General features: G+C 44.9%; 1 protein-coding gene across 4 annotated transcripts; it reads left to right on the plus strand.

Moving 5' to 3' along the window:
• The first annotated feature begins 915 nt into the window (after window positions 1–915).
• Window positions 916–25,598, plus strand: Slc18b1 (solute carrier family 18 member B1). 4 transcript variants are annotated; one of them, XM_060373134.1, is made up of 14 exons: window positions 916–1,044; window positions 2,489–2,628; window positions 6,559–6,654; window positions 6,983–7,056; window positions 9,186–9,333; window positions 12,410–12,566; window positions 18,463–18,599; window positions 19,807–19,908; window positions 20,470–20,561; window positions 22,290–22,385; window positions 22,974–23,048; window positions 23,952–24,045; window positions 24,148–24,200; window positions 24,622–25,598. In XM_060373134.1, the coding sequence occupies exons 1-14, from the start codon at window positions 1,005–1,007 to the stop codon at window positions 24,686–24,688; spliced, it is 1,371 nt and encodes a 456-aa protein (XP_060229117.1). In that variant the 5' UTR covers window positions 916–1,004; the 3' UTR covers window positions 24,689–25,598. The 4 variants fall into 4 exon arrangements, with proteins under 4 accessions (XP_060229117.1, XP_060229119.1, XP_060229120.1 ...); XM_060373136.1 differs by lacking the exon at window positions 916–1,044 and adding an exon at window positions 1,061–1,114; XM_060373137.1 differs by lacking the exon at window positions 916–1,044 and adding an exon at window positions 1,966–2,330 and having other exon boundaries at window positions 6,563–6,654.
• Window positions 25,599–26,181: the final 583 nt, after the last annotated feature.

A 26,181-nucleotide genomic window follows, 5' to 3' on the forward strand; every position in this document is an offset into this window, starting at 1 on the left:
TTCTGTTGTGTGCGCGGCCTCATTTTGAACTAAGTACTAACAAAGCCTGCCTGGCATTTGGAGTGTTTTCCACGGCCCCGTCCACTTCTAGCCCTTATAGAAATGGAATTTCTATATAATCTTCACGATCCACAGTAAGCCTCCACCCCGAGGACCGTGCCACACTCAGCCCCTTCCCAGCGATTCATTACCGTGAAATATTAGTTATATCTGTCACATCTGCTCCGCCCTACAGGTCGGCACGCTACGAGTGGGCAGCCGTGCAAGAGTTTCATTCGTGTTAGAATCACATCGACTCCAGGAGTGGGGCTCAGCCCTTCGCCTGGGCCCAGAGTCTCGGACTAAAGCTTTCCCCAAATAATAAGCAAACAAAACGAAAGCTTAGGCGTGTGCAGGGATCTTTTGGAGAAAGGGGGCCCTTGCAGCTCATCACTGAGGCGCACAACCGGACTGATTAGGTCAAACAAGCCTTGCAACCCCAGTTGTGGGTATGGAAAACAACAACAACAAGACGGACCTTATCATCCACAGACACAGCAAGCGAGCAAACGGTTTGCAGCGCACACACCCGCATCCACGGAAAGTGTCCGCGGCCAGCCTTCCCGGCGCTCCTTCCCCCTCTTTCAAGTATTTTCCTGCAGGTGTTGCACGCAGTTTTGTTCACTTCCGTCCCTTAAGTGTCTGCCCTGCAGTCATCACACACACACACGCTGCCATTCCCACCCTTTAGGCAGGAGCCCAGTTCTCGAGTCTACGCTCTGTGAGGAGCGCACGCGGGGCCCAGCCGCCGACCGGCGAGGGCGGGGACCCCAGCTCCGCCCCTGCCCGCCCTCGCTCCCGCGGGTCCGGTTTACTGGGATCTGGGAGGTTTCCTCGCAGCCGGCTCGGGTCTCCGCGTCTGGACGGGAACGCCGGGCCCGGGCCCTGCAGATCGCTCACTGCCACCGCATCCCGCGCGCGGAGGCCGAGCCCGGTGCCGCCGGCAGGAGGCGGAGCAGCGGCTTATGGACGCAGCGGGCTCGCCGGCTCCTGCGGGCGCTGGAGGTGACCTGATCCGCTTGCTCGCGCTGCCGCTGGCCTCGGGCTTCGGGCCTGTCTTTTTAACAAGGATATAGTAGGCTTAGCTTCGTCTTTTTGTTTTTGAGGGTTTATTATTATTTTTGTCCTGAGACCTTCAAGCGGGGTGGGGGCTGATCTGATTGTGGGGTCCAAGTCAGCATTTCTTTTCTCCGCTTTGGGGACAGCATTTGGTACTTCCCAAATCTCTGCTTTTTTCAAGTAGGGGGTTTCAGCTTGCTTTCAAATTAACGACACCACACCATCAGGCCTAAAGTGTTCTGGCTGGCGTGCTCCTTACTTCTTTCTCTCATTTTCCTTCTTCAACTCCGGCATATATATATATGTGTGTGTGTGTGTGTGTATAATTTTTATTTATTTATTTATTTATTTTTTACACCCCGAGAGCAATTTCCCCTCCTTCCTCTCCCCTCCTCCTCTTCTCAGCCTTCCTCCCTTCCACTCGTCTTCTGGCCTCTGTTTCTATTCTATTTCTGTGTTTCTATTCTATTCCTCTGATCCTATTCTAACCAAAGGTTTGATATCAACGAAACGTTTGGCATATCAAGTTGCAGTAAGACTGGGCACTTCCCCTCATATTAAGGTTGGACAGAGGAAACCCGGTATCTTTCAACACTTAAAGGATTCTTAAAACTTCCCTGTGTCGCTTAGACTTTTCCTCCTGGCCTACAGTGGCCACCTCTGTAAAAGCAAATCAACTGCATCTCCTCCTCCTACTCCTCCTCCTCCTCAGAATTATTTGATCTAACAGTGGCTGAGGAATCAGCTAGAAAATTTGAAACTGGGAGATTGTTTGGTTCTTTGATACTTTAAACCCGAATTGGGGGGGCACTAAATGAGGTTATTTAAAACACCACTAAGTAGTGTTGAAAACGGTTTGATTTACATATCTGTGAGACTTGTCTTTCCAGAATGTTAAGCCCACCAACCAAAGAGATGATAAAGAGCTAGGACTACCAGGTTACTCTGGGAAAGAGCTGTCATTACCTGTTTAAACATTTACTCCGGGTCTGAGTTTGTGTGGCACACCCAGCTAGTACCTTGAGAAAATGAGATGTCTTTCTTTAGAGCCTGATGCTCTTGGCAAACCACCCTGGTGCTCATCATTGAAAGGATTTCTGAAAGTACAACCACCTGGGGCTGCCTCATTGTAAGGCAAGGTAGCTCACATGGCTTAGTGTTTGCTGTGCTGAAATTCTGATAGAAGAGTCTCCGTATGAAAACACTGTCTTAAGTTTGCAGTGCTATCCAAGGTTTGTTTTCTGTTTGTTCATACCTGCTATATTTAGAATGGCCGTTTTGCTCAGCAATTGTCCTCAGAGCCTACTAACTCCATGTAAAATGTCACGTGTGTGTTTTACCCAGAATCCCAAGTGCACTCCTGTAATAGCAGTATGTTTTTTATTTCAAGGTGATGGCTCTGCAGGAAGTACAGGAGAGACATCATTCAGGCTTTCAAGAGAGCAGATTTTTGTTCTGGTGTCAGCAGCTTCCATGAACTTGGGGTGCATGATGGCCTATTCCATCCTTGGACCGTTTTTCCCTAAGGAGGTAAAACGTTTTTATACCTGTATGAACTCTAATTTTTCTGAAGCCTTTTAGATACATAATTTTAGAGGATGTAAAACATAAGAACATGGGGGTGGGAGGAAAGGCGGCTCATCAGTTAAGTGTATGTCCTGCTTGTCCAGATAACCTGGTTCAGTCGAGTTTTTTAAAAAAAAAAATCTTAAAAATAAATAAAATCTAAAAACGTGCTTGCAGTATAGAAAATATGCGCGTGGTATATCACAATTGTATACTGTGTGTGCTGGGGGGGAGAGGGCCATTAGCCATGTGTGCACAGAGGCCAGAGGTCACTGTCAGCCATCTTCGTCAAGACATGCTCTCTCACTGTACCTGGGGCTCACCAGTTCAGCTAGACTGGCTAGCCAGCCAGCCCCTGTCTCCACCTCCCAGTGCTAGTACTACAGGTGGGTACCCATAAGCTCAGCTTCGTGTGTGGGTGCTGGGGGGAGGTTAAACTCAGGCCATCCTGCCACACAACAAGCACTTTACCTACTGAGTCACTCCCTCGCCCCCGAGAGAATATTTCTTAATGTTTTATATCAGGGGGAGGGGGGCAGAGACCATCCTTTGGCTGGGTAATTCTTCTAAAATTTATTTGACTTTCTAAGTATTAGTTCTTCTGCCCTGTAGTTTGATTAATCTTTATTTGGAGTCGATAGCTGAAAAGTGGGAGATTTACCAAATGACCAAGATGCAGATGCTGTCTTTAGGCACTGGGTTTATAGACGTGTTAGAGAATTAGGTAGGTGTAGCCAAGCGTGGTGGCTCATGCCTTTAATCAGAGCACACTGGAGGTGGAGGCAAGCAGGCTCATTCTAGGAGGTTTGAGGCCAGCCTTCTGTGTGAGTGAATCCCAGGCAGCCAGAGCAGGTAAAGTGAGACTTTGTCTCCTAAGTCGGGGTGGGGTGTGGAGGTAGCTGTGGCCCAGGAAATTCAATCTGAATTTCTTAGGCACTGCAGAAGCAATATTTGCACAAGGGAAGGATTCTGATTAACGATCCGGGCTCCCTCTAACCTTTGCCCTTTATATGGGATTAGGAACTGTCGCCAGTGACACAAAGGTTAAACTGGAGTATGAAGTCCCATGCATATAGGGAACTAGTTTGGGCAAGTTCAGACAGTACATCCAAATGTTTATTTTTGTGCATCTTGCCAAAGTTTTAGGTCCACAGCGCACTGACAACTTCTCAGTTCTCAATAGCATGTGGTCCTCCATTCTGGGTGCGACCACGGCTCTGTATCTCTATAGCTCTCACTGGTTTTCCGCACATGCTGCCACCCTTGTATCCATTGGTGTCTACAACAGTCCCCAAAGGAGAGAGAAAATGGAGGATCCCATTGCGTGACTTTAAAATGGTGGTCTCAGACGTGAAGGGCCTTCCCAGTCTAGTCCAGTTCCATGGAAGTTTAAGTTCCCACTCAGCACCCTGAGCTGTAGATATGCTTAGGTAAAGAGAAGTCAGGAAGTGTCCCCCATCCTGCGTGTTCATTTAGAAGCAAAAATCTGAGAAACAGAAGGAAGGAAAGATGAGGGATCATTGCTTCAGACTTGGGCATTCTTTAAGGAAAAGGTGGCCAGGAGTGATGATACTCAAGACAGAGGAAGGGTTAACACCTGGGAAAGTTAGAGCCAAAGAGAAAGGCGTGGCACCGACCGACACTTTTCAGGTGAAGTCTGAGGGAGGTGTGGCACAAGAAGCTGTAGTTTTCTCTGGTAGATGACAGAGGAGCTCATCCTTGCAGATGTGGTGAGGGGAAGAGCAGAGTGACTGGCACATGCTTAGGGAACAGGAGACAGTTAGTTCACTGTGGTTCATAGGGCAGCGGGAAGCCTTCCTGGAAGGCTGGGGATCTGAGGGCCAGATGCAGCTGGAATGCAAGAACACTGGATGCACACCCAGGACCTGGCTGCTGGGAAGCCGTCAGAGTGGTTGGTCAGATTTGGGTTTGGTGAAATAATAGTGCTGGGAACCTTTAACTCAATTTTCCTATTGCTGCGGCCTTTTAATACAGTTCCTCATGTTGTAGTCACCCCCCCGAAACATAAATTATTTTTGTTGTTACTTCATAACTGCAATTTTGCCACTGTTATAGATCGCAATGTAAGTATTGGATATGCAGGATATCTGATATGTGACCCCTGTGAAAGGGTTGTTCAACATGGCTTCCCATTGACTTGAAATTCTCTCTCCGCAGCAAACCTAAGGCTTGGGGCTGGGGGTACAGCTGAGCTATTGCACGTATCTAGCCTAAAGCCCTATCTCTGAATCCAAGCATCACGTAAACAGGTGTAGCGGTACATGCCTTACATCCTCAGGAGGCAGAGGCAGAAGGATCAAGAGGAATTCCAAGCCAGCCTTAGCTACGTAGCAAGTCGTAGGCCAGCCTGGGCTACCTGAGACTCTGTCTCAAAAGTCCATAAAAAAATATAATGAAACAGAAAAGATTCTCAGCTTGAGCTGAGTAGAGGTCTCAGAAAAGAACTCGGGCTGCCAGAGATGGTAGCACAGGGCTATGTCTCTGGCCTCATTGGGGCTCACAGATCAGCCATACTTGCACAGTATGGCTCAGTGGTTAAGAGCACTTGCTGCTCTTGCAACAGACATGAGTTCAGTTCCCAGTGTTATACCCAAGTCTCTTGGACCGCAAGAGACTTGTAGACCAAGGAGCTGATTCCAATGCAAACACAGTAGGGTCTTTTTATTACAAGACCAAGCTCGGGCCCGCACAGTCACCTAGGAAATGGTTGAAAGTAGATCCCCAAGCTCAGGGGGAGGAGGGTGATTTATAGGTCCCGGTCCCTCCCAGTGTGCCCAAAGCAGGGGAATTCCAGTCTGGCAAGCATCTACTGGTTGAAACACAAAAAGGAATGTGGCATTTTAAACTGATTGGCTGTGGGAAGGTGCCAAAACCACTAAGGGTCTGGCTTCCTTTGTTTGGCTGTTGCTAGGGAAGAGGAGTGATCTGGGCCAGTTTCAGAGTAACCGTATGTCTAGTGGGCAGGAAAGAATGCACTAAGGCTAGTTCCTCCCCATACGTGGCTACACATGTCTCTATGTCTGGCCTTTGGTCAGGCTTGTGCTTTAAACTTTAATCCAATAACACACACACACACACACACAAAAACCTAATTTTTAACTCTTTGGTCTCTCACCAGCACCCACACAGTGGCTCACAACTGCTTATAACTCCAGTCCCAGGGAACCCATACCTCCACAGATTCCCTCACACATAACATACACTCAGGCACATACACAAAGTAGATTCAGGATAAGTACTACTTTATCTGTAGCAAGGTCCCTGGTGGAACAAGCCATAAACATTAATAATCCCAACATGCGGAGGGGACACTACCCTCTTTTTCAGAAGAATGTGGACTGTGAGGTGGGTTCTCTGTGTAGCCTCGTCTATTCTGGGCTTGTTTTGTAGATCAGGCTGGCCTTGAACTCACAGAGATCTGCCTGCCTCTGCCTCCTGAGTGCTGGGATTACAGGCGTGCACCACCAAGGCCGGCTTGGGAATTCTTTGTAGGCATATTAAATGAGTTATTTTCACACCGGGGTCTAGATTTTACCATCTACTTTCATGTCTTCACTTACCTTACTTATTTTAAAATAATTTAAGAAATAACAAAAATGGGAATGTTTGAACAGGGAGATAGGGTAGGAGCAGGTCCAACCAAAACTAAGAATGTATGAAAATGTTACAAGGCACCTGCTGCTTGGTAAGTTAATTTTTTTAAGACGAATGTCCATTAAATGTGTACTGTAATGCCCCCGCATATCTTGGAAATCGCTATACATATATGAACATTGTAAAGCGACGTTCTGACTTCATCTTCCTGTCTTCCCACCCAAAGTGCTCTTTTTTTTTTGTCTTTCAAATTTTGTTCCTGTTTGTGTTTCTTCGAAGGCAGAAAAGAAGGGGGCCAGCAACACCATGATCGGGATGATCTTTGGATGCTATGCGTTATTTGAATTGCTGGCATCTTTGGTGTTTGGAAAATATGTAAGTATTGGCACACACACACACACACACACACTTATATATTTTAGTTTTCAAAAATCATGTAGTGAGTTACCATATCTTACTAATCCAGAATTTCTGTCTATACAGAAGCATCTTTATAAATTATACCATAATTCTATCCTGTGGTTGCTTAGTTAGTCTCCCCCATGCTTACAAACTGTATGTTACAATTCTTTTAAATAATTATTTAATATGATATTAACTATGCATGCTTTCCTGCAATTTTATATGACCTAGTATAATGGGTTTATTAAGGTAGACTTGTTGAAGAAATCCATTTATTGCTCTTCTGTGACTTTTATTATAGGTTGTACACATTGGAGCCAGATTTATGCTTATATCAGGAATCTTTATCTCAGGAGGGGTGATCATTCTCTTTGGGTAAGTAACCTTCTAATATGTTTGGGAACAAGGATGGATCTCATAGTGTACCCCCTAAAAATGTTAGTGGCTTTACAAGTTTTCTTAAAATGTTACTGTTCCCACGTGTATGATGGCGGGTGCTGTGCATGCCGGATGGCAGGGGACAGCACTGTGGCCTCATTTCTTTCGCTCCATCTAATGTTGATTCCAGGTCCTGAGCTCAGGTTGCCAGGTTTGGCCTGCACGCACCATAGCCATTGAACCATTTGGCAGTCCGGTTACTGGCTCTTTAAACCAATCAGCCCCAATCAGTGTACATTGTCAGATGCTTGGCATGTGACCAGTGGTGGAGGGAGGTGGGTAGGAAGCAAATGGAAACATTGTTGACCTTAACAACAGAGTCCTCCAAGATCTGCTATTGTCCCCTGCTGAAGCTGATATAATGCTTAACACCTGTGATTCCGGCACTTGGGAGGCAATGGGGGAGGGCCTGGACTTCAAGGCTAGCCTGGGCTCTACAGGAAGACCCTGTCTCAAAGCCATGATAGAGAAAACCGAACTGTGGCTCGTGAATTCCTCCACAGGGACTTTGTGGCTGATCATTGTGGGAACTTAATAGTCTCCTGAGTCATAGAAACTTTTTGCATAAACAGAAAAGAGAAGCCATTTCTTCAAAGACACCTGGCTACAGGAGCTGAAACAGCATCATCAGAAATCTTCCTTAACCTCCTGCTTTTCTCTTTTTCTTGTGTAGTCTTCCTAGATAGGCTCCCCAACCTCCTTTTTTTGTTGCTTTGTTGGAGATGGGGTGTCACTATGAAGCCCTGGGTAGTCTGGAACTATGTAGACCTGGCTGGCCTGGAACTCACAGAGATCTATCTGCCTCTGCCTCTAAAAGCTGAGATTAAAATCCTTGCTTTTTTATGTCACTATCCCTAATAGCAAGTATTGGAACTATTTATATCGCATTTACATTACCCCAGCTGTTAAAAATCTCCAGGAAGCAGCTTACGTGCTGTAAGCATAGCTCTGCAAGAATACTTGCCTACTGTGGGTGAGGCCTTGGGTTCAACACAGCACCATGATAAATAAGTAAGTAAATTAAAATTAGAGACACATTTGGAAAGATGAGCATCAGTTATAGCAGACAATATGGTTTATGTCGGGGACTTCAGCATCCTCTGATTTTGATACCCTAGGTAGGTCCTACCATTATAGTCTTTTATGGGTCTAGGGGACCACAGTATTCCAAAAAGGCCTGTAGTGTTTTTAAACTCTATTTGGGATTCCTTAATCCTCTACCTTTCTTCCAATCCCCCAAGCCTAGGTAGGAGAGTAAGAAAGTTAGAAGGGAGGGGGACATAGACCTCCTTAGACTTAGTTCCAGCTGGCTAGGGTCTTTGGGCTCTTTGGGAAAATACCAACCTCTGACGTCAGGATATCCAGCAGTCCAGCCGCGGCAAATGGCAGCAGCAGAGTGAACAAACAGCCCTCTTCCTTCATCTGTCTCCTCCAAGCCCCTCTCTGGGTGCTCATATTTATACCCTCTCAGAGTCCTCAGATTTCCACTATCTGCAGCTGGCAAACACCATGCCCCTCTGTGAGCCCTCATAAGAAGTTACAGCTGGCAAAGACTACAGCCCACACCAGGCAATTGTCAGCTGTGGACAAACTAAGGCAGTCCCATATTCCATACTTGGGATTAAAACAAATACATGTTCACATAACCTGAGTTTTAAAGACACCAAATATCCACTGCGGGGGCCTCTTTAGAATTATAGTCTCAGAAACCAGTTACACCAACAGAAATGGGCAGATAACCTTGCATGACATGTCACAGCAGTTCTCTGCGAGGAGCCAACCCCACCCCCATCCCTTACCACCCCACCCTTCCAGGTTTTCTCTGTATAGCACTGGCTGTCCTGGAACTCACAGAGATCCACCTGCCTCTGCCTCCCAAGTGCTGGGTTAAAAGGTATGTGCCACCACCCCTCAGCTGACAAATCAACTCTCTAGAAGATTCCTAAAGAGATTTTATCTAATAACATTGGAAAGTATAGTTGTCTTCAGGGAGCAGAGTGGATTTAAAAACTAAAACCAGTTTGACATTTGATAATGAAAATGACATTTGTCATATTCTTTTTCAGTGTCTTGGATCAACTTCCAAAAGGACCCATATTTATTGTCATGTGTTTCCTGGTGAGAATAGTTGATGCCATAGGCTTTGGTGCAGCCATAACGGCATCTTCTTCCATCCTCGCAAAGGCTTTCCCAAATAATGTGGCTACAGTCCTGGTATGTAATTTGAACTTATTCTTTTTTCTTATGTGGCCAAGCATTTGTTTGATCTGTTCTTTCTCCCCACTTTCTTATGTTCCTCCCACTGTTTTGTGACTTCTAGTTTTTACAGCATGTGAAAAAAAAAATTAAAAAGCCCAGCAGTGCTGGGTGCAGTGACGCATAGCTGTAACCCCTTACTTGGGAAGTGAAGGCTGGAACATCAAAAGTTTGAGGCCTGCATGTGTGACTCAGTGAGTGACCGTCTGCGAAACAAAAACAAAGAAATGAAGATCATCTGTGACAGTTCTGCCAGGGGAGGGGAGGATTGGAAAACGGGGAGCCTGGAATGGTGGTGCATGCCTTTCATCCCAGCACTCAGGAGGCAGAAGCAGGACAATCTCCGTGAGTCTTAGATCAGACTGGCCGACACAGCAGGTGCCAGGCCAGCCAGTGCTACACAGTGAGACCCTGTATCCAAAAAAAATCACAGAACTTCAGTGAGCTCTAGGGTTAGGTGCTCTTCCTGGTCTCCACAGAGGCACTTTGATGGGTAAATGTGGCCCCAAAGCACTCTTAAAATAATCTTAAACTATTTACTTGTTTTCTTTTTTTATCTGTATGAGTGCTTTGCTGCATGCACGCATATACGCCACATATGTGCCTGGGGCCCACGGAGGTCAGAGGAGGCGATCAGATCCTCTGGAACTGGAATTATGATGGTTGTGAGCTGCCGTATGGGTGCTGGGAAAGAAGCCCAGGCCTTCTGTAAGAGCCTGTGATCTTAACTGCTGAGCCATCCCGCTACCCTCCCTCCCTGTTACCCCTCCTTTCTCTTGTGTTTGTTTTTTAAATCTCCTGAGTTGCTGAGTTTTTTTCTGTTTCCTTGTGAGCTTGTGGGTAGGTCCTGGCAGAGCTGCCCGTGGTGGCTTTCCTGCACTCTAGACTTTATCCCTCATGGCAAACACTTTAGCTCTTGAGAGTCTTTGCTCTATATCCCCCAGATTCGTGGAAGAGGTTTCAGGTCGTCCTCAAGTGCTCAGAGCACTTGTGTCTTGTCTGAGGAGAGCTGTCCAATCTTGACTTCTCTGACTAGTGCATGCGTCAGTTTGCCTGTGGGCCAGCTTTTCCACATCAGACTTGTTGACCTGTTAAAGAGCTGGTGTTCTTCAGAACACTCTGGGAAAGTGCCGTGCAGGAAATTCCTAGAGTGCTGGCAGCCATGCACTGGCGTGTGGGATTGGCAGGGGAAAGTAGACATGCCCTCCCAGTCTTCCACATGAAGTCGCAGCCAGAGCCAACATACTCCACACATTAATTATCATGCATGTACCCCTCAGATCATGACTGTGAGACTGTGAGCCATCGGTGTCCTTAAAGGCCCTGAAAACTAGATTGATTTAGAAGGCTACAATTTTCTCAACAGTAAGCTTCTTTTCCACAGGACTTCCTTGTGAATTTTAGCTGTAGTTAATTTTGTGCAGAATAAAGCTCAATAGTCATAAAGTGGAACGCAGAATATAGCAAGTGTTTGACACATACTGTTACTGTTGTAACTTCATGCACCCATGTGCCATCTAGCGACTCGGTGCCCATGCTGCTCCAAGAGGAAAGATGGTATTTCAGGCTTCTTCCAGAGACGCCTTATCTGTGCTTACACACACATACATACACACACATGTCAACGTGCAGATGGAATAGCAGCATGATTCTCTTTCCTTCTTTTCTTTACATGCGTGATGACATGCTCTTCATACTGTTTACTTTCTTGCTGGTTGTGCTGACAGATGCACACTGGATATCTCCTGTATGTGTTTATACATAAAAAAACATCCTTATTCTTTACTGTGTACATTCCCACGGTATAGGTATCACCTAGTTAATTGAAATATTAATGAGTATTTAAATAATTTGCATCTTTTTGTTCAGTTTGTCTAGAACAGGGTCTCATGCAGCTCAGGCTGGCTAGAACTCTCAAAAGTTGAGCTTGACCTCCTGGTTTTGCTGCCTGCATCTCCTTCTCCTGGGTGCTGGGATCACAGGTGCCCACTGCCGCACCTCGATTGACATTGCAAAGAGTGCTACCACCTCAGTGAATAAACAAACGACCAGTGTGTAAACAAACACCTGTGTGTATGTGTCTAGATTGTGAACTGACATTTCTCAAGTAATGCTCTCATGATTCCGTTTTAATTTAAATTTTTTGAGGATTTCATACATGAGTACAATATTTATATAATTTCCACCCCCTCTCCTCTTTAATTACTCTGTGTGTGTGTGTGTGTGTGTGTGTGTGTGTGTGTGGAGATAGCCCCAACCAAGTTCTTCTAGAGTTGCTTACATGTATATGTGTTCAGCACTGACCGCTTGGGTTGGGTCAGCAGTCGTGGGCTCACCCTGGAGAAAACTGATTCTCCTTTCTTAGGAGCCGCTGGCTGCCTGTAGTGCGTCAGCTGGGGATGAAGTGCTGTGAAACTTCTCCCATCCATGTGGCATGTCAGACAGTGCAGTCATTGTTCTGGGCTGGTTTAGGCAACTGTGTCACTGGGGCTTCGTTGCTGCACCTTCGCAGTCATGTGCACAGAACACTCTGGCAGCAGCCGTCCCGGCTGTTGCCATCTTTCTGCCCCTCATTCCTTGGTGTTCCCCGAGACATGGGCATCCATGTTGTAGTGCATCTAGATCAGCTGGCGTTGAACACCCAGTGCCCAGTTGTAGATGTCTGTAACGGTCTCCATCAGCTGCAAAAGAAAGCTTCATCAGTGGAGCGTGGGTGCTGCACTCATCTGTGGCCATGAGGGTAAATATTTCAGATGTGGTTCCAAATTACACTGGTTTAGGAAACTGGCAGTTACTAGGGTCTATTCTGGTGTCCATGACCTCACCGGTCACAGGTAGGTTAGCTAGGTTTACAGTTCCAGGCCTTTTGAGATAGGGTCTTAATGTGTCGCCCTGGCTGCCCTGGAACTTGTAGAGGTCTAGCTGCCTCTGCACCCCAAGCGCTGAAATTAAAGGCGTGTGTCACTATGCCCGACACTCCTAATTCTTCAACTAAAAAATGTTAACTCCATTCTCTTTTGTTTTTCGCTTTCAGGGAAGTCTTGAGGTTTTTTCTGGACTGGGGCTGATAGCAGGTCCCCCGTTAGGTGGCTTTTTGTATGAGTCCTTTGGCTACGAGGTGCCTTTTATTCTTCTGGGGTGCATAGTTCTGCTGCTGATACCACTCAACCTATGCATTTTGCCTAGCTATGGTAAGTTCAGTTTTGACCTTACTTTTATGTTTTTGTAAAGAACACGTTCATGGTACATCAGCATTTATTTTGCATAATAGGTGACACCTCTTTGCAGCACCCTAAAAAATGGTTCTTTCCTAAAATGTGGATAATTAGTTCATGATGATTTTTGCTGACAAAGGACTAGGAATATAGCTCAGTTAAACTGCAGAGTGCTTTGCCTAGCACGGAGCCCCAGGTCTGATCTCTAGCTTCACCCCAGCAGAACACCTTCAAAGCATCGTCAGCTGCAGAGTGAGCTTGAGGCCAGTCTGGGATGCCTGAGGCCCTGTCTTAAAAAATAAAAATAAAAAAGCATATCCTAAATTTGTCCAGGTTTTAGGAGAAACAAGTATTTAATTTCTACTCACAAGCCATTTTCCTTGGTCTGAACTAAATTTTCACCAAAATTGCTGTGGGCGACACATTTGGTCTACAAGACCATAAAAGCAAGGAAACTTTCCCACAATTTCTAGGCCTTCTTTGTTTTTCTTTGTTTGTTTAGTCTGGTTTTGTTGTAGTTGTTGTTTTTAATGATATATCACTATGTAGCCATGGCTGTCCCGGGACTCACTATGTAGACCAGGCTGGTCTTGAACTCACAGAGATCCTCCTGCCTCTACGGTTCCCAACTCTAGACCAACTTTGTATATATAGTGGGTTACAGGCCTTCCAGGGCACAGAGTGAGGTGTTTGCCTCTCTGTCTGTTAGTTTGTTTGAGACACATTCAATATGGGAGGGCAAGGCCAATTCTTCCTTCCCCGTGGGCCTGTCAACCATCCCTGTAGCATTAACACAAGGATACAGATCTCTAGCAGCAGCAGTGGAATCAGTCCAGGTTCAAAGCTTCCGTCCCATATGAATCAACTGTCCTGTGACAAGTGCGTGTATATTGCTGTCAAAGTGCCCGTGGGTCACTGGTTAATGCCAAATGTTAACCAGTGCAAGAAGCACAGAACACCTTGCCCCCTGGGGTACTTAGGGTGTGTTTGTAGTCCCACTTTGTCCAAATGAAAGTTACCAACCAGGTTATGTAAGCATTGTTTCTCAGTAGAATAATCAGCACTGTACCCTCACCAGGTTACTATGTAACAAAGCTGGAGAGAGTTCGGCGAGAGAGCTGGGAAACTGGGGAGAGGAGACCCAGAAAGGCAATAGCACAGTAAACCACAAGGTGGTGCTGATCTCTGCAACTGTAAGGAAATGGTTTTTGGTTTGTGGTTTTTTTTTTTTTAGTTTAGCAGCCTGGGCTGTGTCCAGGTGTAATGGAGATTTGACTGATAATTAAGAAACAGTCAGCAACAGGCCTGGAGAGATGGATCATTGCTGTAGAGTGCTGGCTGCTCTTGCAGAGGACCTGGGCTTGATTCAAATAAATCTAATTAAGAAAAAAAAGAAAAAGAAATAGCAGGTCAGAGTCACTTACAGCAGAAGAAAAAATTATTAACTATTACACTAGGAAATGAGAAAAGACAGCTAAGTCAGACTAATTAAAATTGGAATTAAATTTAAAAGCAACGATAATATTAAGTTTATAATTCAGATTTGAATGCTCTTATTTAAGGAGTACTCTTGGGGGCTAGAGAGATAACTCAGAGCTTAAAAGCACTGTCTGTTCTTCCAGAGGTCCTGAGTTCAATTCCCAGCAACCACATGGCAGCTCACAACCATCTATAATGAGATCAGGTGCCCTCTTCTGGCGTGCAGGTGTACATGCAGACAGAACACTACATACATAATAACTAAATAAATCTGGAAAGAAAGAGACAGAGAGAGAAAGAGAACTCCTAAGGTTATTGACAGTTTTAGTGCAGACAGCTAGGAAAGTAACCACATTTTCTTTCATCTTGACACATTGCCCGAATTTGGTGTTCTATGCCCTCTGCCGGTTCCTTCCACACCCATGGCCAGTGATGCTCAGTGCTGTGTTTAGGAGCCCCTGCCCCTCATTCTCCATATCTGCTCTCCAGCGGCCCCCTGATGTCCCCCTAATAGTCACGGGCACATCACACCTCCCATTAGAATCGTAAACCTGAGAACCGGAGGTCTGCGCTACATCATGGCGACAGAAAGATCTCCATGCCCACGCTGTAGTGCCACCTCCTTCCCAGACCACAGGTGACAAGACAGGCACCTGTGTTCCCAACCGGAGTGGGCACCAAGCCCAGCTTACACTGTTTCAGGCGTTCACACCTACCTATGATAAAGTTTAAGTTAAAATTAAGCACAGTTAATTAACAACAGGGGCTGGAGTGATGGCTCAGGGGTTAGGAGCACTGGCCACTCTGGCAGAGGACCAGGGTTTCAGGCCTAGCACCCACATGTGGGTTCCCAACCATCTGTAACTCACGACCCAGGATAAAGAATCCTCTCCTGGCCTCCACAGCACCAGGAACATATTGCAGGTACATGGCACAGACACACACGGGCAAAACACCACACACATGTAAAAATAAATAATTCGTGAAAAGAGATTAGCAATAATAATGAAAGTGCAGAACAAGTCAAATTACTATAATTAAAGTTATTTAACATTCTAAAATTATTTGTTTCTGGAATTTTCTATTTATTATCATGATCATAGTTATTATTATTTTGAGACAGGGTTTCTCTGTGTAGCCCTGACAATCCTGTAGTGAGTTACCTGTCTCACTGATGGATGTAGTGACCATCCATCAGTGAGTTACCTGTCTCTGCCTCTCGAGTGCTGGGATTAAAGGTGTGGAGCTGTATTTAGTATTTTACGTAGCATTGTTGTCAGTTCAGGATGGAATCTCAGAAAGCAAAACTATTGTACTTGAAAACTGCTGAGGGAGATTTTAAATGTTCTCCTTACAGGAAACTACATTTATCTGAGGTGAGGCATACATTTGTTAAGTACTTGGATTCACTCATTCTGTTACACACGCATGGACACACATATACATACAAACATTGGTGTCATTCACCACTGATAAACATAACTTTTACTAGTAGATTACATGTTTTTTTCTGAGACAGGGTCATGCTATATAGCTGGCCCCCAGAACCCTCTAGGTAGACCAGGCTGGCCCTCCTGTGTCTGGCTGCAGCAAGGTAGGATCACAGGCAAACTCAAAATACAATCTCTACATCCACGAAGCAAGCTCTGCATCTGTTACACACGCATGGACACACATATACATACAAACATTGGTGTCATTCACCACTGATAAACATAACTTTTACTAGTAGATTACATGTTTTTTTCTGAGACAGGGTCATGCTATATAGCTGGCCCCCAGAACCCTCTAGGTAGACCAGGCTGGCCCTCCTGTGTCTGGCTGCAGCAAGGTAGGATCACAGGCAAACTCAAAATACAATCTCTACATCCACGAAGCAAGCTCTGCATCCTGAAAGCCATTTGAGCAACTGCTGAGTGTAAGTAGAGTTGTCACGCTTTTGAGTCTCTGCACTCTTCCGTGCCCTCTGCTGACCCAGCGTGCCCTTTTCTAAGTAGGTGCCAAGTGGCACCACATGTGTGGTGTTTTTCGTGGGCCGCCCTGAACCCCCGTCTCTGACACCCCTCAGGGCAGGAGTTGGTAACCAAGGAGTTCTGTCTCATCAAGGAGACTAGCGATACCAGGATTTGGAGGACACCCAGGTACCCCGAGAGCATTCCTTAGGTTCTGCTATGTTCTACCCAAGAGTTTTCACTCACACCAACAAAGCGCTACTTTTTATAAGTGTTTTAATACACCCTTTTATGCTAAAGTCAAGACTACTTTTAAGTTTACTTTTTTATTTTATATGAATGAGTGTTTTGACTCTGTATGCCCACATGCCACATGTATGTCTCATGCCCACGGAGGTCAGAACGAGGGCATCATAGCCTTGAAAATGGAGTTGGACATAGATGGGAGCTGCTGCCATGTGGGTGCATAGATCACAACAGATAATTTTTTTTATGCACAAGAAATCCAACAGCCCAAACCTAAAATCTTTTATAATTAAAATCATTTAATTTCAATGTTCTATTATTTATCCTTTTTACATTTTTTAAGATAGGTTTTATTTGTTTCATTTTATTTTGGTTTGTGTGTGTGTGTGTCTGTAGCCTTGGCTGTCCTGCAACTCTTTCTGCAGACCAAGCTGTTCTCGAACTCAGATATCCAACAGCCTCTGCCCCCTAAGTGGGGGAAGTGAAGGCATGTGCCCCCATGCCTGGTTATTATTATCGTTTTAAGTTATGTGCGGGTGTGTGTGTATGTGCAGATCTCACAAAGGCCAGGGGCATTGGGTCCTCTGGAGCCTGAGCTACAGGTGACTGTGAGCCGCCAGATGCGGGTTCTGGAAGCTTGGAACTGAACTCTGGTCCTCTTGGAAAGAAGCGCTCTTAAAGTTGACTACATGCTGGCAATCCCTCGTTACACCACAAGATGGCACTTTTTCCTCTCTAAATTTAAATACAGACTGCAGTTTGAGGCTTGAGCTTCCGTGCGCTTTTGAGTTAACAGGCTGTTAACAGTCTTGACTTCATCATTGTATTCTGGAAGTTTCCCTGTGAATATTCCCCAAAATAATTGAAGCTCGTGCACTCTTTGAATTTTGAACACTGCGTACACATGGCTATTGTGGTGAATGGTGGCGGATGCTGTGGGCAAACAGGGAGTCTATGAGGGTTAACTCTGACCCTCCCTGGAGTTCATGTTCCCATCTGGAGTTGGCTCTGTCCTGGACCACAGTAATCAATTCTTTTCTTTTTCCTTTTTTTTTTTCTTCCTTTCTTTTCTGTTTTGTTTTTGAGACAGGGTTTCTCCAGACCAGGCTGGCCTCGAACTCAGAGATCCACCTGCCTCTGCCTCCTGAGTGCTGGGATTAAAAACGTGCGACACCGCTGCCCAGCTCACAGCAATCAATTCTAACCAAGCTCCTGGAAGGCAGGGCTCTCCGTTTCTCAAGGTGTATTTTAGGAGGTGCCTCGTGGTCACTGCATCCTTTCCAGTCTTTAAATGTGTGCTGGGGGTGTGGGGGGGCATGGAGAAGAGGCTGGAGAGGCAGCTGCGTGGTTTAGGGCACTTGCCGGTCTTCCTGGGGACCGAGTTCAGTGTTGAAAACAGCAGAGAGAATGAAGCAGTCAGTCTGTCACTGTGACTGCAGGCTCGCAGGAAGCCGTGCTGGATACTCAGAAAGGCAGGAACACGGGTTACTGTTAGGAGAATGGGGGTCCTGATCTTAAGTGATAAAAGTAGTTTACAAAAGATCTGTTCAGTCTCTCAATACAGTGTTTATTTGGCCCCCAGAAAAAATAACTGGGTCTTGCTTACAAAGCAAAATGTGAGTCCCTCCTTAAGCGCACAGGCTTCCTTGGTGAGGCTCCAAGCCCAGATGGCACTTTTCTCTGAAGCTGCCCACTGTCCCATCCAAAAGGCCTTACTTCTAGATTGTGACTTAGAAACCTCCCCACACATGCTGATTCTACTTGATTCTATTCATATTTGAGAACATGAGTATTATTTTTTGTTTTGTTTCGTTTTTCCTTATTTGGGTTTTTTGTTGTTGTTGTTGTTGTTTGTTTCTTGAGATGAGTCTTACATAGGCAGGCTGACTTCACACTTAGTATGAAGCCAAGGTTAAATGTCCTTGAATTCCTCACCCTCTGGACTTCTACTTCCCAAGGGCTGAGACGACAGGCATTTGCCACCATGCCAGAACAGTCCATGTTTCAAATAAAATCCACTGTGGCTTCTAAAGCTGCAGAATTTAGAGGCTAATGTAGATGATGATATTTAATTTCAGGCCACTCAGAGATACAGTTGTTTAATTACCAGCTTTGCCCCTAAAGGTAAGCTAAAAGGTAAAGCTAAGAGACCTTAATTGCCATGAGGTATTTCTGTTTTTATTTTTGACCCCAAGAGTCTGATCCCTGCGAACAGTCCTTTTGGAAACTCGTCACCTTACCCAAGGTCGGTCTCATCGCCTTCGTCATCATCTCACTCAGCTCCTGCTTCGGCTTCCTAGACCCAGTCCTGTCCCTCTTTGTCATGAAGAAGGTAAGCAGCCCCAAGCGCACGCACCTGAGGCCACAATTACAAGCCCTTGAGCTCTGAGAAAGACCTTCTGCTGTGAGGGAGGCAGACAGGAGGCTGCACTCAGAGGAAGACTCTCTCCCTCAGAGTTGTTCCTTTGAGCTAGCGCTGCGATTCTGTGATATGGGGTCTGATCCACTAAGAAGAAAGAAAGAATCTTGCCCTGGTGTCTGACACACTGTCTCCCCCTACCCAAGACCTGGCTCCCATTGTCTGTGCAGACATGGTCCAGGCTGCTTAACCAGGACAGGTTTTCTTACTTGTGTGAACTGTAGGGAGGCATTAGGTGTGGTCACCGGGACTTTTGATGTGAGGTGTCCTTCTCTCCCAGATGTCCTCTGGGTCCTTTACTTTTTAGCTATTTGATATTATCAGATGATTATGGTCTATACTGTAGAATAAGAGAAAGGAACCAAAAGTTATTTTGCTTTTCACTGTGACACACCTTGGCCTGCACAGACCCTACCATGCCCTCCCCTCCCCCAAACCCAACCCCAGGGCTAGGATTTAAGAGCATTGTTTAGTAAGCTCTCTAAGTGGTTTTGGGTATAGATAAAATAGTGTTTGTGAAACACTATAGATGAAAATGTAACAATTTGTAGAAATCAAATTATATGTTTAACGTCAAATGCTACAAAATCAAGCTTCTAGGATTTCTAATAAGTGGTTGGAACTTTTTTTCCTCTTTAAAGGAAAGTATTTACCCATGTACAAAGTAAGAAAAAGTTAAGAGGAATGCGATAAAAGCTTATCTTGATTAGATAGAAAAGTGCCTTAAAAATTAGTAAAATGTATCTCTGGTACCTGTTGGGCTTATTTCCAAACAGCTCTGACTAAATGGGGATGCCCTGAGTGTAGGCAGTACCACTCAGAGGCTGGGGCTGCCATGAAAAAAAAAAAAATGAAAGAAGGCCAGCTAACACAGGCCGTCTCTCTCTGCTTCCTGGCTGCCATCTCCTACGGCCTCCCCGCCGTGATGCTCTGAAACAATGAGCCGAAATATTCCCCCTCCCTATACATCATTCTCTACTGTGGACAGCTAAAGTACAAACACTGGCTGTAACTGATTGACTGTTAACAGTTAGTAAAGCTCAAGCACAGGGAGGAAAGGAATATGTTTATTTTAAAGAGAGATTTAGCACTCGTCTCCAACACGGCGTTTCTTTTCCAGTTCAGTCTATCAGCTGGATACGTGGGACTGGTCTTCCTGGGTCTGTCTCTGTCCTACACCATTTCTTCGCCCATGTTTGGTCTGCTCAGTGACAAGATGCCCGTACGTATGCTGCTTTATAATTGAGTTCCTCTTGCATGTTTCCATCTGTAGCTACTTCTAAAGGTCTGCTGCTTAAAGCTGACACCTTGGGCTGGCCCCATAGAGAATGTGGTGTCTCCCAACCTCAGTTTCTGCTCTAAGCAGACTTCTATTTCATGTGTAAAAGTCTGATGTTAAAACCTCAGAAAACTATTGGACTATGGGATTGATTTTTTTTTTTTTTTTTTAAGACAAGGCCTTATAGTCTAGCCGAGGCTAATCTAGAGTCAGGATTTGCAAAGACGCTGTGACAGACTGTCAAGTTCTGACATGTTTGGAAGAGTTTGTGATTTGCAGATTCTGTAATTTGCCCCCTTCCTGCAGGATTTCTATACTCATCCCACCATCTTTCAAAATAGTCTCCTTGTCTTTACGTTTGTCGTCTACCTGTTTTCTCTTAAATGTACAATTTCATTTGTTTCAGTGTATTTGGATTTTTGAATGTCCTTACTTTATATTTTTCATATTGTTTGATTACCTAGGGTATTTTGGTTTAAGCTATTAACTCTTTCTCTTTACCAGAATCTAAGGAAATGGTTTCTGGTTTTTGGAAACCTAATCACAGCTGGCTGCTACATGCTGCTAGGACCTGTACCCATTTTTCACATGAAAAGGTAACTTTTCTTGTCTTCCATGTTTCTGGAGAAATAGTGATCATTTAACTTTTTAAATAGTTTAGTACTGTAAGTGTTACAATTTAAACAATGACTTGGACTTTCAACTGTATTGAACTGTCTGTTTGACTATGCTTTCTTTACAAGAAGTTGGCAGTGATTTAAGCAAATCTTTGCTTGTTTGTTTTGTTTTACACACGGTTTCTCTGTGTAGCCTTGGCTGTGCTGGACTCACTTTGTAGACCAGGCTAGCCTCAAACTCACAGAGATCCGCCTGCCTCTGCCTTCCAGAGCACTGGGATTACAGGTGTGTGCCACTACAACCGGCTGATTTAAGCAAATCTTAACACATGGAAACTTTATCAAATGAGAAAAATGTTGATTCTTGTCTATAAAGTGTTTGCTTGTTTGTTTTGATTTGTTAGCTGAGGTTGGCCTTGAACTCAGAATCTTCCTAACTCCTCCTCCATCTTACCCAGCCTTCTCCTGTGTTTTAATTGCACAGTTGTCTGGAGTTATTTTCAAAATAGCATTTATTGCTAATAATCTTTACTTGATACTTAAGAGAATACAATTTATTTTTTGTTTTTGTAATTCTTTCTTCTCACTTATTGAGAGGGGAACCAAGTCTTTTATTGTTTCTGGGTCATCCTTAACATGTATTAGTTACTCATTAAAACTTACTTGCTGTAATTTATTTATTAAAGCAAAGTGAGCTTCTTAGACTTTTTTCACATGCTTCTAGGATAAAACACAGCATCACAGGAGGAGGAGGAGGAGGAGGAGGAGGAGGATTTTAAAGTCTTTTGGATCTGGATCTGAATTTTGGCTTTGTCAATTGGTAGTAGAACTTGGACAAATCCTTTAACTTCCAAGAGCTTAAGCTTTCTGTAGAAAGAACCCAGGGTTAACAACACAGGCAACAGTTACGATTCTTGCTGCCAAGCTGGAAACTGGAGTTAATTCTCCAGGGTTTAATTCAGGGGGTTAAATATGAGGTAGAAGGAGAGAACCAACTATTGCACGTTGTCCTCTGACCTTCACACACACACAGCACACCTCCCCTCCAAAATAAAGAACTGTGATTTAAAAAAATGTTTAAAGGAGCTGAAGCTAATTAATACATACAGGACAGGAATTAAATGCATAGCCGGGCATGGTGGTGCATACCTTTAATCCCAGCACTTGGGGAGGGAGAGGCAGATAAATGGTTGTGAGTTTGAGTCCAGAACCACTAAGGCTATACAGAGAAACCCTGCCTTGAAAAACAAGAACAAGAATGAAACAAAACAAAACAACAACAACAACAAAATTAAATGCATAATGTGTGTCCAGTGCCTAGATGAAACCCAAAATAGAATAAGTTCCAGTTTTTAGTCTCTTCTTCTATTCCCTGCCTTCCTTGCCATTGGTTAATTGAGTTTCAGGATGAACAACAGCATTGAAGTTGAGAGGATTTTGTTACGTGAGCAAGCCAGGTGCTTACAGATGTTTAGTATGTATGACTAGACACATGTATGTGAAATGTATGTGAAAAATGATTTCAGATGGTTAATGGGCGGCTTTTGCTGCAGAGGTCTAAGGTGCTAGTGTGAGATCTCACTGAATGGGGTGGGATGAGATGGAAAAGCCGAGTCGTTTGTGAAGCTGCTATCTCTGGGATCCTGCCCTCCTTGGTTCTGAGTTTACTGATACTAATGTGTTTGTTTCTTCATAATTCTTCTGCAGTCAGCTCTGGCTTCTGGTGCTGGTGTTAGTTGTAAATGGTATCTCTGCTGGGATGAGTATCATCCCAACTTTCCCAGAGATGCTCAGCTGTGCATAGTAAGTGTCTCCATCAGTCCTTTGAAGAGTCTCATTGTGGTGGGCGAAGGGTGGGGGGGAAGTTGGGGATGGGAGGAGCGTCAGTCTCACCTCAGTTGGATGTTGGATGTTTGCAGAATAGTAAATCTTCTTGATTTCAGAGCATTTAAATATTGTGATCTAAATCATGTAATAATGAAACCATACTGATATTAGCATAGGGACAATATGTTGTAAGGTAGAGTAAGTTAATGGGAGATCCTTGGCTTGCTATATGCCTCAGGTGGCGTGTGTGTGTGTGTGTGTGTGTGTGTGTGTGTGTGTGTGAATAATTTTAAAAGTCCAGAGCCAAGTGGAGAGGTTTTGGTGTTTCCCCCACTGAGTGGAAGAAAACCATACAAGAGCATAGCGTGACCAGCCATCTGTCCCTTGGCCTTTGTTTCCTTGTGTTATGTGCACATTCATGAACACTGAGGTCTGTGACTATGCTGGGGTTTCTCAATGATGCTCAGAGGACAGAGAGCTGGTTGTACATTTTCATTGAGCAGCCTTTGTTCTCCATACAAGCGTTCCTTTTCATGACGGATATGTCCATGTTTCTCTTTGCAGTGAGAATGGGTTTGAAGAGGGCATAGGTACGCTGGGACTCATATCTGGTCTCTTTGGTGCCATGTGGTCGGTTGGGTAAGTGAATCCATTTGCACTCGGGAGATGGCAAGTGCTGTCTCTATGCTACAGTTGGAAAAGTGAAACACCGAGAGGGCATATGAGCTTCTCTGTGAGGCAAAAGCTCACCCGGGCTGAGCAAAGAATTCTAATTCACACCCTGAATGTAGGATATCAGCAGACTCCACACCAAACCGATGTACCCTCATGGGCCTCGCTTTGAGAACTCCTCAAGGGTTCCTTTAGCAGGTCGCAGGCTTTTTAAATGTATTCCTTTCTTGATTCACGTGCTTGCTTGCTGGCTTAGTTACTCATTTTATACTAGACCTGGCCATGTGCTGTACGGTGGCGTTATGACACATACAAAGTCAGTAACTGTGTACTGAACAGACTGAGAATAATTAAGAATAGGGAGAATTGTGCGGCAGTGAGGTCCTGAGCAGGTAAAGCACTTGCCACGCAAGCCTGGAGACCTGAGCTCAGTTCTGGGAAGGCACATAAAGACGGAAAGAAAAAGGGAACTGATTCCACAAGGCAGTCCTCTGACCTTCTTATGGGGCATGTACCCCTCACCCTCAAAATAAAAAGGTTCTTTTAAACGTGTGCTGTTGTTTTTATTGTTATGTAGGCCACCGACTTCACAGCAGCCATCCCGCTTTTGCAAAGGTCTAATAATCATTCTCTCTTTGCTCCCCTCCCTGCTCTCAGCACTGGCTCTGGGGATCACAGTGGGGACCGTATTCACGTGCTCTATCACTGAGCTGCACCCAGGCCTGGGATTCGGATATGGCCAGGAATGGTGCTGTCTGTTCAGCCCCTGTTGTTCTAGTTTAAGGAAGCTCAGTAACTGGGGTGTCTTGTGTCTTTATAAAGTGGTTATTGCACCCTTACATATCCACTCTTTCTTCCCCGCACCATTAGAGCTTTCATGGGACCAGTGCTGGGTGGATTTCTGTGTGAGAAAATTGGTTTCGAGTGGGCAGCAGCGATCCAAGGCCTATGGACTCTGATAAGTGTGAGTAATCTTGGATTTGCGGGGGTTTCTTCCCTCTCCTTATATTTTGGGGATGATTGCCTTGGAGGATTCTCTCTGACAGTGTGTTTCATTGTATTGAAGGGACTTGTAATGGGCCTATTTTATCTCTGGGAGCACTCCAAGATGAGAAGAAGGTATGTCAACTTCTGGACTTGTTTCCTCTTAAAAGAAGTCAGTTTGTGAGAATAGAAAAGAAATACTATATTCCATCCCTCCTTGCTGTTAGACTTCCAGGCATCCTAAGCCTCATTGCTTGACAGACAGGTCCAAGGAGGTGCTTGAGTGGAGTTTAGGGACTCACTGTTTAGTGGTTGTTGTTTTTTTTTTGGGGGGGGTGGGGGTGTTTGAGACAGGATTTCTCTGTATAGCCTTGGCTGTCCGGGAACTTGCTTTGTAGATCAGGCTGGTATCAAACTGAGAGATCTGCCAGCCTCTGCCTCCCGAGTGCTGGGATCAAAGGCTTGCACCTGCTGTGTTTAGCTTAGTTTAGTTTGTTTGTTTGTTTGTTTGTTTGTTTTAAAGAAAATCAGTACTGTGGTTTTCTCCTCACTGTAGATCTAAAGTGCAGAACATCATTGGCACAGAGGAAGAACGAGCTGCTCTCTTGCCCAATGACACCTAGCTTTGCAAACCCTGGTTCCATCCAGACTGGGAGACAGGTACTTTCGGAATGACTGTGGGGGCTAGAGGAGCTTCCTGCATGCCCTACAGAGGTCGGTGCCTCCTGCATCCCGGAAGTGTCCAGCTGCTTTTAGAGGACACTGAGCTGGGCTGGGCTTACCATACTTACAGAAAGCTGGCTCAGCTCACCAAGGCAGCCTCTCGGAACAGCACAGAGAAAAGGAAACTCAGACAAATGGTGACCTTGCCCGTCAGAGGGTTTTTACTGACTGACTTTGGCCTTCTTATTCCAGTGTTCACTTTTCATTCTAGGTTCACAGATTCTTTAAATGTGCCTCTTAAAACTGATAAGTGAAAAAATGAATATTTAATACACATTGAGCATATAAAATTGAATGGATAATTTTATGACTCAGTTTTGAAAGATGGCCTTTCTTCTCTGCACTGAATTTGGACATTTTGAAAAGGCAAAATTCTTGCTGGCCATGTAAAACTTCAGAGCATTTCCTGGCTTTCAGTTTTTCTACAAATGTCTGCAGGGAAGGTCCAAGAAAAATGATAACGTGCACTCCTATCTTGTGACATTTTCAGTTATGATCTGGGCTTATAAATATTATTTGGCATAACACTACTCATTTCTAGTCTCAGTATGTCTTTGTCTTGGTCCTATAATTTATGTTTGTTTCTTGTGTTTGCTCTGTCTCCCACTCTTGGAAAAAGTGTCCCATCACTAGGCAGGGCAACACCCCTCCACCCAGCCGTGACTCTGTGCTGTACTTGTGGAAACACTCCAATTTTGTGTAAAATCCTCGCTGCTACTTGAAGTTAGAATGTCAATTTTATACCTTTTGTTCCATTATCATATTGTAGTAGCTACATTTCTTTTCTAATAGAATAAATGATTTTTTTTATTTGTTGTATTCATTCAAAACACTTTTTAAAACAAGATCTCAAGTAGCTTAGGGAGGCATGGAACTCACTGTGTTGTAGCTGAGGACAGCCTTGAACTAGATCCTTTTGCCTCTAACATCCCAAGTCCTGGAATTAACATGTTTGCACTGCTATGCAGTGGTATTGAACCCAGGGCCTTGTGCATGCTAGGCAACTCCTCTACCAACGGAGCTACACCCCTAGTCCCTAAAACGCCTCCTGAATTCTTTCTCAGGTTCAGCCCTGCGTAGATAGGCACCAGCAACATATCTATGCCTTTATGCAACATGCACAGTGGAAAGGGAAAGCAGCACACAAACAGCAGACTGTAGAGCTTGTAGTAAGGCTCGAGGAAAAAAAATGAATCATGGTGTAACAGGCTGACTGCCTGGTGCTGATAACACATGTGTGGGGGCAGATTTGCAAAAGCCCTCTCCATGGACGGGAGACTTCTGAGCAGAGACCTGAAGTGAAAACAAGTCAGTCATGGCAGCGGTCCGCCGGCAAGGGGGAAGATGAAAGCACGCTCCACTGACCAGAGTCTGGTGTGCAGGAGCTGGGCAG

The sequence above is a fragment of the Meriones unguiculatus genome, chromosome 20 (assembly GCF_030254825.1).
Source record: "Meriones unguiculatus strain TT.TT164.6M chromosome 20, Bangor_MerUng_6.1, whole genome shotgun sequence".
Taxonomy (NCBI): Eukaryota; Metazoa; Chordata; class Mammalia; order Rodentia; family Muridae; genus Meriones; species Meriones unguiculatus.

What these genes read in the sequence shown, in the direction of transcription:
- Slc18b1 (XM_060373134.1), top strand. Translation starts at nt 1,005, where the DNA reads ATGGACGCAGCGGGCTCGCCGGCTCCTGCGGGCGCTGGAG. An exon ending in GGGGTGATCATTCTCTTTGG is followed by an intron (nt 7,057 to 9,185) that starts GTAAGTAACCTT and finishes ATTCTTTTTCAG; the next exon opens with TGTCTTGGATCAACTTCCAA. An exon ending in ATAATGTGGCTACAGTCCTG is followed by an intron (nt 9,334 to 12,409) that starts GTATGTAATTTG and finishes TTTCGCTTTCAG; the next exon opens with GGAAGTCTTGAGGTTTTTTC.